Source organism: Cucurbitaria berberidis (genome assembly GCF_010015615.1).
Source record: "Cucurbitaria berberidis CBS 394.84 unplaced genomic scaffold K460scaffold_4, whole genome shotgun sequence".
NCBI lineage: Eukaryota > Fungi > Ascomycota > Dothideomycetes > Pleosporales > Cucurbitariaceae > Cucurbitaria > Cucurbitaria berberidis.
Window position 1 is genome coordinate 3,327,615 of NW_024468938.1, and position 13,571 is coordinate 3,341,185.

Sequence of the window (13,571 nt, forward strand, 5' to 3'; positions counted from 1 at the left end):
AGAGTAATGAAATCGTGCTTGGCGCATAAGTGAGCTATGACATGACCGGAGCTGGAGCTTACGTTTCGCCGAAGCAAACGACTCGTTGAATGACAGGCAACCTTCTGTGCACCTCTACACATCTCCCATGCCCGTGATATAGCGCAGACTCGCACATTGATGCCACGCCGACGCCGCCCTCCTCGACCCGGCGCCCTCGCGGATCTCTCTCCCACCCGGATACTCTCGCAGATCGCCCTCCTACAACTCGCCTATTATGGATGCGCCGGCATTCTTATCATCTTCACGGCCTTGGTAGCAGGCAAGGAGATCAATGCAGACCTTCTCTTTAGCTGGCGCACTCTACGCGGTGATACTACGGTTGGCTGGACACTGGGGTTGGTTTGGGTGTTGAACAGCCTGACTTGGTGAGGACCCTGATGAACTGGCTGGCTGCTTTCGCACATCTAACAGCTCACAGCGCTATATTCATTCTACTTCTCGTCGCACGATCAAAGCTCGTATTCGACTTTGCCTTAACCGTACATTTTATCCATTTGATCGTCACCTCCCTATACTGCCATGCGATACCCGCGAACCTCTTTTGGTGGGCACTTCAGTTATGTAGTGCTACCATAATGACCTCTCTTGGTGTTTGGGCATGCCAGTGGCGCGAGCTGCGACCTATTGACTTTGGGAGCAAGCCTACTGCGCGAAACCAGCCGGCGGCAGATGAGGGCGCTGGTGAATCAAGAGGTAGAGGCCGAGGCAGGGGGCGAGATGGCGCAGGTGAATATGAAATGGTGGGAATGAACGGGGGTGAGAATAATGTCTGATTGCACATCGGAAATTGCATAGTTTGGCGTTGGTTTTGATCTGGTCAGCTGCGAAACGGACAGCTCAAGAGAAGGGTTCTCGCGGCCTAGTATACTATACCCCTCAATTGGAGCTTTGGAATGATAGTTGGATCGCAATCGCATGACCTCGAGAATCTTGGAACTCCAGGGTGTCATCGACACTCGAACCTTTCTATTGATCTGCCTGCGAGGTACCACCGTGAGGAAGAAGCCTCGAACCGCACCACTGCATCTTCTGCAGTAAACCACGGCCAGACCCTCTGCTCGCCCATTTCCTTCTCTTCCATGCTGATCTTCGGGATGACCCGACATATAATACGACTCAAACTTTCCAATGGCGCCGATTGCCCTTGCTGATTGGTTGCTGCTATTATCTTTATTGTTTTCAGGTGGCCCGGTAAGTCGACGCCTAATTGTGGAGTCAGTACTTGCTTTGGAATTTCCAATTCTTCGAAACACGTGCCTGAAGAGATCTGCGCTCGTAGAGGTATCTCAAAACGGTGCTCCTGGTTGCTGCCGCTCTCTGTAAATCCCAATATGACACCAGTAGCGTAGGAATGTGCCTGAGCTCGTTGTGTCGGTAGAAGAGGTTGCTGTGCGCCAGTCTGGGGTATGCCGAGTGCCAGGACCGCATTCCACAAGATCGCGCTACATAGAGAAGTCCATAGTTCCATGGCTGTACTGTAAGGTAAAAAATCCAAGGACGATCAGGGAATCTATGAGTTGTGTACGACTGCCAGACGCGTTGAAGGAGGATAGATATAATTCCAAACACCAACGGCTTTCCGCCACACGCTTTATATTAAATTGGAACAAGCGCACCTGACCCACTACTCATTCTGACACACGAACACAGTTCGCCGATGAGCTAGAAGTTATAGCCTAATGGTGCGGGCACGGCGTTGCTTGTTTCATTTTGGTTGGAGCGCATTGTCTTTCGAGATTTTGCCGTACATCTGTAGCTGCTAGAGAATGGGTAGAGCGCTCTTGAAGGTACGCTGTATTGCATGTTCAACTACGACTTCATCTCTGCAATATCTTCTTGTACTGTTCAACATCGCAAAGAATGAAGGACCCCTCGATCGTCTGAAATTGGACGTTCGGAGATACGCACCTCGGCCGGGCTTAGCGCGGATGGCACGTGAGCTCGCGTAGGCCTCGCTCATGGAATCCGAATCGCCGAGCTTTCTCCTCGACCATCACTTTCTGCGTGACGGCAATATGATCGACCGCTAACAGTTTATGATTGACACATGCACATCAAGGCATATCCAAGATGAATCCAGACCACGGTTACTATAATCAGTGGCCTGCACGGCAGCCGCCGAACAATAGACGATTCTTACCTGTCGCAGGTACCTTTGCAGATGGCGCGCCAAACTTGACTAGACCACAAGCGCAACCCAGCAGGCAGCAGTATCCAGTACAATTCCCACATAGTCAACAGATCTTTCCGCTTCATCCGGTGTACCAGCAGCCTCAGCCACATCCTCAATCTCAAATCCCACTGGCTCCACTCATTCCACTCAGTGCTGTAGAGGACCTGCAGCCGCCCGCCCCTTTCACTAGCGGTGCCTTTCAAGACCCCTTCAATAGGGCCTATGCCACTAGCGGTCCAGAGGTCTACGAGGGCTTCATACCGGCGCCAGGCCAAGAGGACGAAGATGAGTATCCCAACCTACCGACCGCCTTTCGTGATTCATTTTACCACGACCGCGACTTCCAGAGCTCTGATGAGGACGACGAATATGAACGCATGCGAGCACGGTTTGAGGAAGAGGAGGAGCTCCGCCAGATTGAAGAAAAAGACGATTCAGAAGTAGACAGAGATTATTCTGAAGAAGATGCGCAGCATGATGAAGGCGACCCAGACGAAATGGAACTGGCTGAAGACTTTGAAGATGTGGAGGAGCGTGTTCGGTATAAGAGAGGAAAGCCTAATGCGAGAGGTATGACGAGCATCATCGGCACGCCTAGCATGAAAGACGCACCCAGCGCCCGAGGCACGCGTGGCGGGCGGCGAGGTAGACCTCCAGGTCGAGGGCGAGGAGGACATCGTGGCTCTGCATCCACTCGCGGAGCTAAGAGTGGGAAACCTGGACGACCTAAAGGGCCTAGAGGACCTCGCCCAGTAGCTGATCCAGGGCCAGAGTTCAAGGAATTTCAGCGACAGGCTAACGAGAGGTTCATCGCTCAAGACTATAAAACCGCCCTCGAATATGCCCAAAAGGCTATTCAAGTGAATCCAGAGATCTTCGATGCCTACAATATTACCTCAGAAATCTACGCAGCGATGGGCCAGGAGGAGAACTCGATCGCAGCTCTCATTGCGGGTGCCCCAACTAAGCGTGATGCTGGTCTATGGCAGTTCATTATCGAGCGTATTAACAAGCTGGACCCAGACAAGTACCCAGAATATACCGAGGACGTGAAAACGGGGGCCATTCTCGGTTGCCTGAATTGGATCATACAACTCGACAGCACCACAGGCAACTATGAAGCTCGCAGCCACAAGCTCGAGATTGAAGCTCGTCTAGGACATGTATCCAAGTGCGTAGTGCTTGGCATCAAAATGCTCAAAACGCGCAGAGAGCAAAAAGAAGACCCAGATACCGAAGTCTTGAAGATCATTGCGATGATGGGCACATCATCAGCAAAGCAGACAAAGATACACCTCGAAAAACTCATCAAAAGCTTCGACGAGGCGATTGCAGTCTTCATGAGGCCACGACGAGACCCGCTCACCAGTGACCTAGACTGGGAGCTTATCAACATTTACCTTGACCTCTTGGACAGATCAAGGAAATATGACTATGCCGTTTCACGTCTCAAAGCCCTTTCGCGGTGGAAGCAGGGCAGGCGTAAGGAGGTGTATTGGGACGAACAGGACGATGATCGCGAGTTCGATATCGAGGACGAGCCTAGACGGGTTGCTGTCCCTCAGTTCATGCGAGGGTCACAGGATGCCAAGTACGGCCAGACGTTACCACTAGAGATTAGAGTCAAGTTGGGTCTCTTCCGGTTGCGCAGGAGCGCGGACGACTTTTCAGAAGCCATGGTAAGCGAATTCTGCCTATGCCGTCAAGTGCTAACCACACTAGCACCACCTCGAGATGCTCGGACCCGACGATCATAGCCCCAACGCCCTGGTGTGGGACTACGAAGACCTCTTCCGGATCATTGCCGATGCTCTTCACGCTACTGGCCACGACAAAGACGCCCTGCGTTTCTACGAGCCGCTGCACTCGATCAACTCACACGAGTTGAACTTGATGAGCTACATAGGCCTACATACGTGTTACAAGAACCAGGGAGAGGAAGAGAAGGCAAAAGACGTTGTTCCAATTCTGCAGAAATGGCCGGCTGAAACGTATGACGACCTTGCTGTTTTGGCGAAATTCTTCGAGGATCAAGGCATGTGGCAAGACGCCGCGCACCGCGCAGAGAGAATTTACCGCGACAAGTATGGTCACAAGCTGAAAAAGCTGGGCTTCAAGGCATACGATGAACTCCGGGAGTACCACTTCAACCAGAGAAGGCAGGCCCGGGGTAGATACGCCGTGAAGAAGAGAACAGTGAAGAGGAACCGGAAAATGATGAAAAAGGCCACACAGGGCGGCGAAGAGGATGATTCTGCAAACGAAAGCGCCAACAAAGAACTTCCTTCCCTTGGCCCGACCACCGATCGTCCCACCCAAGGTCTGTTTCGAACGAGGCGAGCAAAACCCCCCAAAACGCAAACCTTCCTTCCCATTCAGACCGATGCCGAGCCGGTGGTCGCTGTCGAACCAAGACGCACCACTCTCGAAGGTACAGACGTACCTTTGCAGGCGATTGATCACAGATTCTTCCGGAGGAAGCTTGAAAACCTGGCTAGTGAGTATGCCGACGATCTCAAGGCTGCCCGCGATCAGCACCGAGAAATCGCTTCCAGCTTCCAGCGGCTTGACGAAATATCGGACTTTGCAGAAGATGGAGATGAAGATGCAGTCAACGAAGTCCTTTCTATCACTCGAGAGCTGATCGAAGAGTACTCCACATTCGATCTATTCTATGCCAACAGGAAAGAAGACCTCAAAACCTACTTCCGACGCATTGGAAATGGAGATATATGGAAGGAGTCCGCGCTCATGGTGCTTGCCGTCGTGGCCAACAGTGTCGAAGATGGCGAGACAGACCCGGAGTTGCAGGAAAAGCCAGACGTAGCGCCTCAAGACTTCTGGGGTATACCTTTCGTCAAGTGGTGCGATGCGTTTGGCCGCTACGCCATCCTCCTCGCCCGCGAGGGAGACGACGAGCAATGCTTTGCCACTCTCGATATCGCCCTCCAATCAAACATCTTCCACCGCTCAAAGACATACCACCAACAGCTCCAACTATGCCGGCTTGCTTGCGCGCTCGCTGTTGACAACTCGAATCAAGCATCTCTCGCAGCTCGTTGGCTACTGAAGGCATATCCGTTCAGCACTGACCTTTTCCGTCTGTACAGCGCCGTCAACCGCCTGTGCTCCTTCCCTGAAGGCTTCGCCACCGGCCCCGCACACAAAGTCCTCATGCGGTATATCAAGACAATGGATTATGCCCTGCTCAGCCCAGAGCAGCGCGTATGGTACAACTTCCGAGACACAAAGGATAGCAAGGGTGGATTTAAGAATAATATGAACATTGAGGATGTGGGCAAAGTCAAGGACCACGATCCAGCGTTGTTCGCACTGCACGCGCATGTCCTCATGTGCGGTGGCTCCTACATGGCGGCCTTGAATTACTATTTCCGTGCGTTCGCCATCACCCCTGAGGACCCCGCTCTCAGCCTATCCATCGGCGTAGCGTACATCCAGCATGCGATGAAACGCCTCTCGGAGAACAGGCAGTACCAGATCCAGCAAGGGCTCGCATTCGTATACCGCTACTTCGAGCTCCGCACAAAAGACGACGTGGCTATACACTGCCAGGAGGCAGAGTTCAACGTAGGGCGCATGTGGCATGGGCTTGGTCTTGTTAGCTTGGCGCTACCTGCATATGAGCGCTGTATTGGGATGAGCAGGCGAGTTGAGCAGGAGGCGGAGGACCGATGTTCAGACGGGAGCTGGGCGCATGAGGATTTCGCGACAGAAGCCGCATTCGCCATGCAGAGCATTTACGCGGTGAGTGGCAACCTTGAGGGCGCTAGGAAGATCACCGAGGACGTGCTGGTCATTGAATGAGCTGGCGAGTGGGAAGTCGCGCCGTCGCCTCCTACGAATCGGCACGGACGTGTAACAGCTTCAATACACCCATCCATCTCGCACCCCATCCTGCCATCTCAGCGCGACGTGTATACGCCGTGTCCGCTTCACTGGTGGCTTTTGGCGTGCATACGGTGTCATGTTGCCACTGGCTTCTTCCACTGACCAGGTCGCCATGTGACGGGCTTGCGGCAATGACAGCCCACGAATCCCACGTCAAGCCACAAGGATTTCGCCAATCGTGCCAGACATTCGCCAATCGTACATGCAAGCTATCAAGAGCCATGCACACTGCGCCATGCATTTTTCCCATTTCGTTACCGTGCCTTGCATCGGCAGTCATCACAGCCCGGAGTACGTCGGCTTTGGTTGTTGATTCTGAAATGCGATCTAGCCTTGTATGTTATGCGGCGTCGTTGCGTGTTACAACGCCTTGGATGACTTTCTTTGCCTTTTCTGGGGGCTGCTACATCGGGTACTGAAGCAGCCAGCCAGCCATCCTTGCTTTCTCAACCCGGGTGCGTCGACGCACATTGCAACCCAATCCAAGTCGAGCTAACCATTCTTACTTGCACGGCCTTCACCCGCTTTCCAGCAGCTAGACCCCTTCTGTCATGCCTTGCTTTCTACTTCCACTTTGGGACAGTGGTTCAGTAATCACTTACGTGCGTCTTGTTGATCAACATGTCGTTGACCGGGAACGTCCTGACCAGCTACCTGTCTGTGACAGTACCACGTAGGACATCGAACGATATCAGTGCGACGCGGATCTAGTGTGACTACGGGTGCTTCACTAGCTGTGCGACTGCGTAGACTGTGTAGTAGGACAGGGTTGGTCATGCATGGTGCCGTTCGGACGATAGCAGCAATTAGATCCGAGAGGGTCGTGTAAGGCGGTAATCAAGATATTCACGTATGCAGATGGGAAACTTGCTCAATTCACATTAATCTAAAATCTAAAATCTTTATCAGGTCTTGCTTTTGAGTCCCGACATGCTACTTCCTGACGCCCCAAACGTCACCTCCCAAGCCCACCACCTTGCCACCCGCTTCCATCTCGCCCAGCAACCCCTTGACCTCGTCGATGCCAAAAGGAAAGCCGCCCTGCACCATCATCCGCATCATCATCGCGATACGCTGGACCGGCATGTTGCCCTGATTCGTAAGCATGCCTACAATAAACGCCGTGTAGATGTCCTTTTTCTCGCTCAGTAGGTCGGACTGGGACTTGACGGCGTTGGTTTCCGCGGCCTGAACCGCGGCGAGTTCTTCTGCGGCGGCGGCGGCCTCGTGGTCCGCGTTTGCGAGGGTAGATTTGGAGGGGAGTTTCTCAATGACCGCGTACGTGTCGTGCGAAACCTCTCGTAAGACGGACTTGCCGACCCAGAACGCGAGCGCTTGTCTTACTAGCCCTTCATCCATCTCTAGCATCTCTTCCAACTGCTGCACGTTCCTTGCTACACCCTCCCCCCCTTTGCCTGCTCGCTTCTTCGCGGCATGCTCTTCGCTGGGCTGCGGCTGGAATGCGTACACGACGCTGATCTGCCACGAGGTGAGGCGGTCAAACTCTTCTGTCCTGTCGTCGAAGTCAAGAGTTATAGATCCTTCGCCGAGGGCGTCCATCCACCGCAGTTTCCGCATGCCTTTGATGCGTTCGAAGCGCGACTCGTACTCTTTCTGCAATGTGTCGATTTGTGCGGGGACGCGGAACGTGTCGTCGCGCAGGAGGGGCCAGAAGAAGGATGACAGGATCTGCGCGTTGAGGGTCAGACTGACAGGCTGCACCTGGCTGGATGTTGAGGGTGCTAGGTGTGATGTAGCTGTAGGTCGGCGAGGTCGAGGCGTGCGGGGACGTAAGCCTTCTGGTGTTTGAGGCTCTCTGCTGCGACGATCAGGCGTGGCGAGGGCGGGAGATGTCGATGAGGTGATAGTCGCGCGAATGGACGCGTTGATGCGATTCGAGTCGAGCACGTCTCGTAGCATCACCTCGCACGCCTGCATTTTGTCGTCTCCCAGCCGTAGCTTGATGAGCTCGAGCAGCCGAATCTCTCTCTCATACTCCGGATCCTGACACCGGAGCAGATGATCTCCAAGAATGTTTCTCAACTCGTTGATGAAGTCGTCACGCTCCCAGAGCGTTAATAGGAACCAAATGACATCTTCGACTTTTGACTTCTTGTACTCTGGTGACGCATCTTGTGGTAGCGGCTGCCAGTTCATATCGCCCCAGTTGAGCTCCTCGTCTGCTTCTTGTCCGTAGTTTGCAAAAGGCTGCGCCATCTCGCTGGCAATCTCATATGACAGCTCGCTATTAGAAGAAAACTTGCTACCCGTCTCATCGCTGAGATCAGTGAGCAGACTAGAAATGATAATCCGAGCGGTGTCCTCTCGCTCTTTCAAGTACCGTCGGATCGGCCTCGCTACTCGCTCGAGGAGCACGCCCTTTGGCTCGAGCTCGTGGAAGGAGCGAATGATCGATATATAGATATTCAATATGTAAGTCGAGGTTGCTCCAGGGTGTAACAACCGCCTCGATATTTGCTGTGAAAAACTGGAAGTAAGATGCTGTTTCGCGCCCGCAACATTCAAATACTCTTTGATGTCCAAAATGGCACCCAAGCTCTTGTGCCAATTGATGACAAAATCAAACAAGCTGTCGACCCTGGCGCGCCCCAACCTGCCCAGCGCCATTTCTTGCCATGCAGACACTTCCGTCGGCAGAATGCTGCTCTGCTCGCACCTCAAGCACTCCAGTACTAGCTCGACGAGCGGGCAGAAACCATCTTGGATCCACATCTTCAGGTGCGGCACGATGGACTTCTTGGAGTACCAGTCCACCTTCAAGTAGTGACTAGTGATGAACGAGTCGAGTAGCTTGTTCATGGCGTGTGCGAAAGCTTCTTGCGCGCTGTCACCTCCAAGGCCGACTCGCTCCAGGCCTTGCAAAAGCGTGGTCATTCGCTGGCGGAACTCGCGCGTGTTCTCTGGTGTCATTCTTGGCTGGATGCCATCATGCCGTATATAGATGCGGAACAGTCTACATCCTGCGTCATATAGGACATAACTAAGGGACTTTGTGTATCGTTGTGAAGGTAAACAGTGCGCGAATATAGCGTGCAAATCCCGTCGAAACTTCCAGGGGGCAGCATCTGCCGAGTCTTCGATCATCTGTGTAGGTCTGCGCGGTCGGACAGTGCTGCTGCTCGTATCCTGCTGTAGATAGGGCAGTATATGCTCAAGGAAGGGTTCGAGATACACTCCCTGCACGTGTTCGAAGGCTCGTTGTGTTTCGTCGAGAATGTCCCAGGAATGTTCCAGCTCGATCTCTTTCCTCCAAAGCTGCTCCAACCCAGCCCTGATGTGTTTCGCAAAGTGTAGCCGGCACTCATTGGTGTACCACTGCACAAGTCCTTCTTCCTTGCCATCTTCGCTCCTGCCCTCGCCGACCAACAGATAATTCAGTGCCTCTACGACCTCCCTAGTTCTTTGCGGTTTCGGGGCGAGCGATGAATTCTTTGGTAAACTCAGGAATCTCGTTGCGCAACTCCATGCCAAACCCCGCTTGACTGCTCTATGTTGTCCCTGTCCTTGCGCCTCAACATTCCGTCCTGCATGTGGGCTTCCAAACGAGCCACCGGGCGCCGTATACCCTAGGTCCGGCGTCGCAATCGGTGTCGGAGTCGTGTGCGAGAGCGCGAGGACGGGGAAGACGGACGCGAAGACTAGGGTCGAATGGTCCATGGCACGGAGGTGCTGCGGAGCCCCGCTCTGCAATGGCTAGCGAGGCTGTAGCCCGGGAGCTCAAGGGCTTATGGACGTGAAAGTGACGATAATCGCACGCGGGAAAACATGGGGGATCTTATCAGTTCGAACAAGGTTGATGGACGGTTACGTTCAGTACTGTCGTCTGTTTGGGCTGTGTTGCTGGGTCGCGATCACCTCGAAGCAGAGCTTGGGCCATGCGCAACGCGAAAGCACGTGTGCGCTCATTCACGTCAACCCTCATCAATAGGGACACAGTAGGCTTGACATCACGACAAGGATACGAGAACCCGGGACTTTAGTCTTGCAATCATTGCAGTCGACACCCGCGCTTAGGCAGAAGTCGAAGATTCCTACGTAATAGAAACTACGGGGTAAATAAGTAGTGAAAGCAATAGCATAGCCCGGCGCCATACGTAGTGCCCAGACTTGGAGATCTCTGATCAGAGTAGAAACCGAGGATATTGCCAGAATAACGCCATCCCGCACCATACCGTTTTCCCAAACGCACAAAATGCCAGCATCAAATAACACCTTGAACCCACGCCGCCACATTACGGCCTTAGCACACCGTGCCGCCGCCTAAACGCCTCGACTCGCTCTTCATAGAACAAAATCTCCCTCACCCTCAGTTTCGGTCCCTTCTGCGAGTCCTGCATGAAGGACTCATCGTCACTCTCCGCATCAACCTCGTCGCTCGCCTCGCTTTCCGTCTCATCTCCACCTCCAGCTACAGCGCCATCAACCATGTCTTCGTCATCTTCGTCTTCTGTAGCTTCACTCTCGTCGTCCGACAGCATGGGGTCGTTCGCGACAAACCCGGACCCGCTGCCGTCAGCGTGCATGCCTTCGTGCCGGAGGTCGTAATTTGAAGGTCGGTTTTCTAAAATCTCAAAGCACTTGGTCGACAAGCCCATGTAGCAGAGCTCAATTTCCGGCCGTAGGTGCACGATGTCGAGGATCTGGTAGGCTAGTTCGCGCGAGTCGATGTTGCTTCCGTGCGCGTGGTCAGCGATGAAGGGGATATACAGAGAGCGGATGTGAGGAATGTATGGGAGGCGCTGGAGGAAGTGGTGCTATCATAAGTGTCAGTCATATCCTGCAATCTTTTTCGCCATGGCTTACCCAGTCTTTGTAATCAATCGACACCGCGAGTTCCCGAAGGCTGCTCATGCGTCCGCTTGTAATGAAGGTAAGAATCTCGCGGTTCAGCATCCACCGTCTCCATCTCGAGCTTGTAGTTGTATGTCCATCGGGCCCCTTTTCGCCGCTATCAATCATCAACTTCTTCAAACTTGCCCGATGCCTTCGCATGGGTCCCCTGTAGATTGCATCCACTGTTACTGTAGATGAGTAGGACCGGCCCTCCTGCAGGAACAGTACTTCCAAACTGTTGGGCGCTAGCGTCTCCTTCAAGAATGAAATTAGGGAAGGCGATACCGTGTTTGTGTGTATTCGCTTGAGATTGAGTTGGTATTCGGATCGAAGTGTGTAGGAGGCCTTGTACGCTTTCGACGCGGATGGCGAGCCGGAATAAGCGGATCTAGGGGTATATGTGCGCCGCAGAACCTTCCATAGCTGTTCATGATTGCTACAGTGCAAGAGGGTCAGAGTGGATAAAATGGACCAATCGAACGCTCTGCGTAACACTGAGACTGAAAGCGGGACACGTTCGAGCTCCAACACTTCAAGCTTCAACTTGCCGTTCAGTAATGGCTCTGGAGACTCGGGTGTTACGTCCTTCGAGCCAACAGGTTCACTATCAGACGGAGGGGCGCTGGGTTGTTTCGACGGTGTTTTCTCTGGGCTTGCTGGTGAGGCCAGTAGTCCAGCACCGACTGGCTGACTTTCGTTGAAGAGACTGACTCCTTCAGGCACGGTTGTTTCATTCATTGGATTTCCAAAGTGGTCGACGTCCGGCTCTGTTTCTCGACTGTGCAATGACAGCGAAGCTATGGAAGGCAAAGGGTTCGACATTGTTGGCTTGACTGGTGTTGCCTCTACTGGTCGCTCTGTGACTCCAGCACCACCAGATATCTGAGGGTGCGACTCCTCGGAGTGGCGCATGTTATGTATCCGCCCAACGAGAATGCCCAAAACACCTCCAAGTCTCTTTTCGCCTAATGAGCTGGCCGCGGTCGTTGAGACGCTATAGTCCACTTGCTGAAGGCCATCGCCTTCCCACACTGTTACCCAGTCTCTCTGCTGTGCGTGAGGTGCAACACCGACCCGTAGTTCCCGTAACTTCTTCTGCGATCTCGCAATCAGAATGCTCATTTCGTCAAGATATGGCAACTCGTCAATGTCCAAGACGCTCAAGCTCTTCAGTGCTGGGATAGCCGAGAATGTGGGGTGTTCGACACGATCTAGTGCAGAAAGACTGCTCGGTGCATATTGTTGAGGTACAATGACAGGAGGCTGAACGGTGCCTAAGCCGCTCGGATGCGTCGTATTAGGGGGCGGTGGCAGATTTTGGTTATTGAGTATCATGGGCGGGGCGGGCGGAGGCATTGGCGCATCAATAGTGTTGTCGTGCCATCGAATCCAGAGGCGCTCCAGTCGGCATTCCTCGTTATCGCTGCGGTACGCGAGACTAGACAGCGCAAGCCATACATCGCGAAGGACTCCGGTAGGCATGTCCCATACGAAGGTTTCGAGGTTGATCATGCGCGCAATTGCGAGCGCTACCAGGGTTCCAAGCATCTTTCCGCCTTCTTTCGTGATCATGTACTCCTGCACCCATGCTTGTGGCCCATTGCCCAGCGAGAACTTCTTGGTGAATTGCCCATAGTAGTTGCCAAATCGGCGCGGTGGAACGGGGTACGGTGTCGGGGCAGGGTTCGCCAGCGCATTCGACGCGTTTCCTTGCTGCCTCAGCCGGGATTGGTGGGGGAAGCAGTCATAGCCCATGACCAGTGTTGCCAGTCCGTACGTGAGCGCATCCACGCCTGACCGCGGCTCGGTATGGGTGCTTTCGTCTGGCCATACAATGTCGAAGCGCGAATAGATGCATGGAATGGTGAGTCGGTGGAGAGCCGAGTGGCAGAGGCAGAGAGATGTGAGGTCGTTTGTGTGTGGGAGCTGTTGGGGTCCTTTTGGTTAGCCTACGTAGGGCCTACTACGCCTCTGCCATGGCGCAAGGAAAGATGCTGACTAGAGTATGGAGCTTGCACGCACCTGGTGTATGATTTCTTTAAGAATATCCACCGGTAGGTCCAGCAGTTTTAGTGGTCCCTTTGCTGCCTTCTCTTTCCCTTTCGCAGCCGCTGTCGTAGCCGTAGCCGTCGCTGTCACCGGCTCACCCGATGGAAGGGCGCTCACAGCACTTGCCGCCGCCGGATGATTCCTCCACACCGTCTCAGTCTCTGTTTGCGTCGTCATCGTGTGCGCATCGTCCGGCGAGGGCGTAGTCGAGCGAGCGATTTCCTCTTCGGAGGGCAAGGGCGTGGTGGCCCTAGGGGTGCCGGGAACAGAGAGCGGAGAGGAGGCCATGCTGGTCAGCGAGATGATGGCCAGGACTGCTGAGATCCATACAAGCTTCCCGAGCGAGAGAAGCCAAGCAAAGAGACAACACACCGGGGTGCGGCTCTCGCGGTTGCTAGGTGAGGCTTGACAACGAGACCTGTGAAGTCGCAGCGTACGGGTCCGACCAATCGGTAGGGTTGGCCGCGTTGGCCAAGAGACCCTGATCACGTCCGCCTTACACGTCTTCGGCAGATCTCTCTCCTACTATCCATGCCAAAGGAGA

At 53.9% G+C, this 13,571-nt stretch overlaps 5 protein-coding genes across 5 annotated transcripts; 2 read left to right on the top strand and 3 right to left on the bottom strand.

Moving 5' to 3' along the window:
* Positions 1-159: 159 nt before the first annotated feature.
* Positions 160-815, top strand: K460DRAFT_288484 (uncharacterized protein; the record flags this gene model as incomplete). The annotated part of the gene is made up of 2 exons (XM_040929050.1): positions 160-407; positions 461-815. The coding sequence occupies 2 exons, from the start codon at positions 160-162 to the stop codon at positions 813-815; spliced, it is 603 nt and encodes a 200-aa protein (XP_040786464.1).
* K460DRAFT_368770 (uncharacterized protein) lies at positions 717-1,626 on the bottom strand. Its single transcript, XM_040933841.1, has one exon. The coding sequence runs from the start codon at positions 1,508-1,510 to the stop codon at positions 989-991; it is 522 nt and encodes a 173-aa protein (XP_040786465.1). The 5' UTR covers positions 1,511-1,626; the 3' UTR covers positions 717-988.
* Positions 1,627-2,112: 486 nt separating this feature from the next.
* K460DRAFT_357566 (TPR-like protein) lies at positions 2,113-6,040 on the top strand (the record flags this gene model as incomplete). The annotated part of the gene is made up of 2 exons (XM_040932043.1): positions 2,113-3,894; positions 3,938-6,040. The coding sequence occupies 2 exons, from the start codon at positions 2,113-2,115 to the stop codon at positions 6,038-6,040; spliced, it is 3,885 nt and encodes a 1,294-aa protein (XP_040786466.1).
* Positions 6,041-6,974: 934 nt separating this feature from the next.
* On the bottom strand, positions 6,975-9,964 carry K460DRAFT_368772 (uncharacterized protein). The gene has a single exon (XM_040933842.1). The coding sequence runs from the start codon at positions 9,800-9,802 to the stop codon at positions 7,058-7,060; it is 2,745 nt and encodes a 914-aa protein (XP_040786467.1). The 5' UTR covers positions 9,803-9,964; the 3' UTR covers positions 6,975-7,057.
* A 156-nt stretch (positions 9,965-10,120) lies between these two features.
* On the bottom strand, positions 10,121-13,358 carry K460DRAFT_316808 (F-box domain-containing protein). The gene is made up of 3 exons (XM_040930343.1): positions 13,001-13,358; positions 10,949-12,904; positions 10,121-10,899 (listed from the first exon to the last, which is right to left on the bottom strand). The coding sequence occupies exons 1-3, from the start codon at positions 13,313-13,315 to the stop codon at positions 10,378-10,380; spliced, it is 2,793 nt and encodes a 930-aa protein (XP_040786468.1). The 5' UTR covers positions 13,316-13,358; the 3' UTR covers positions 10,121-10,377.
* Between the last annotated feature and the right edge of the window lie 213 nt (positions 13,359-13,571).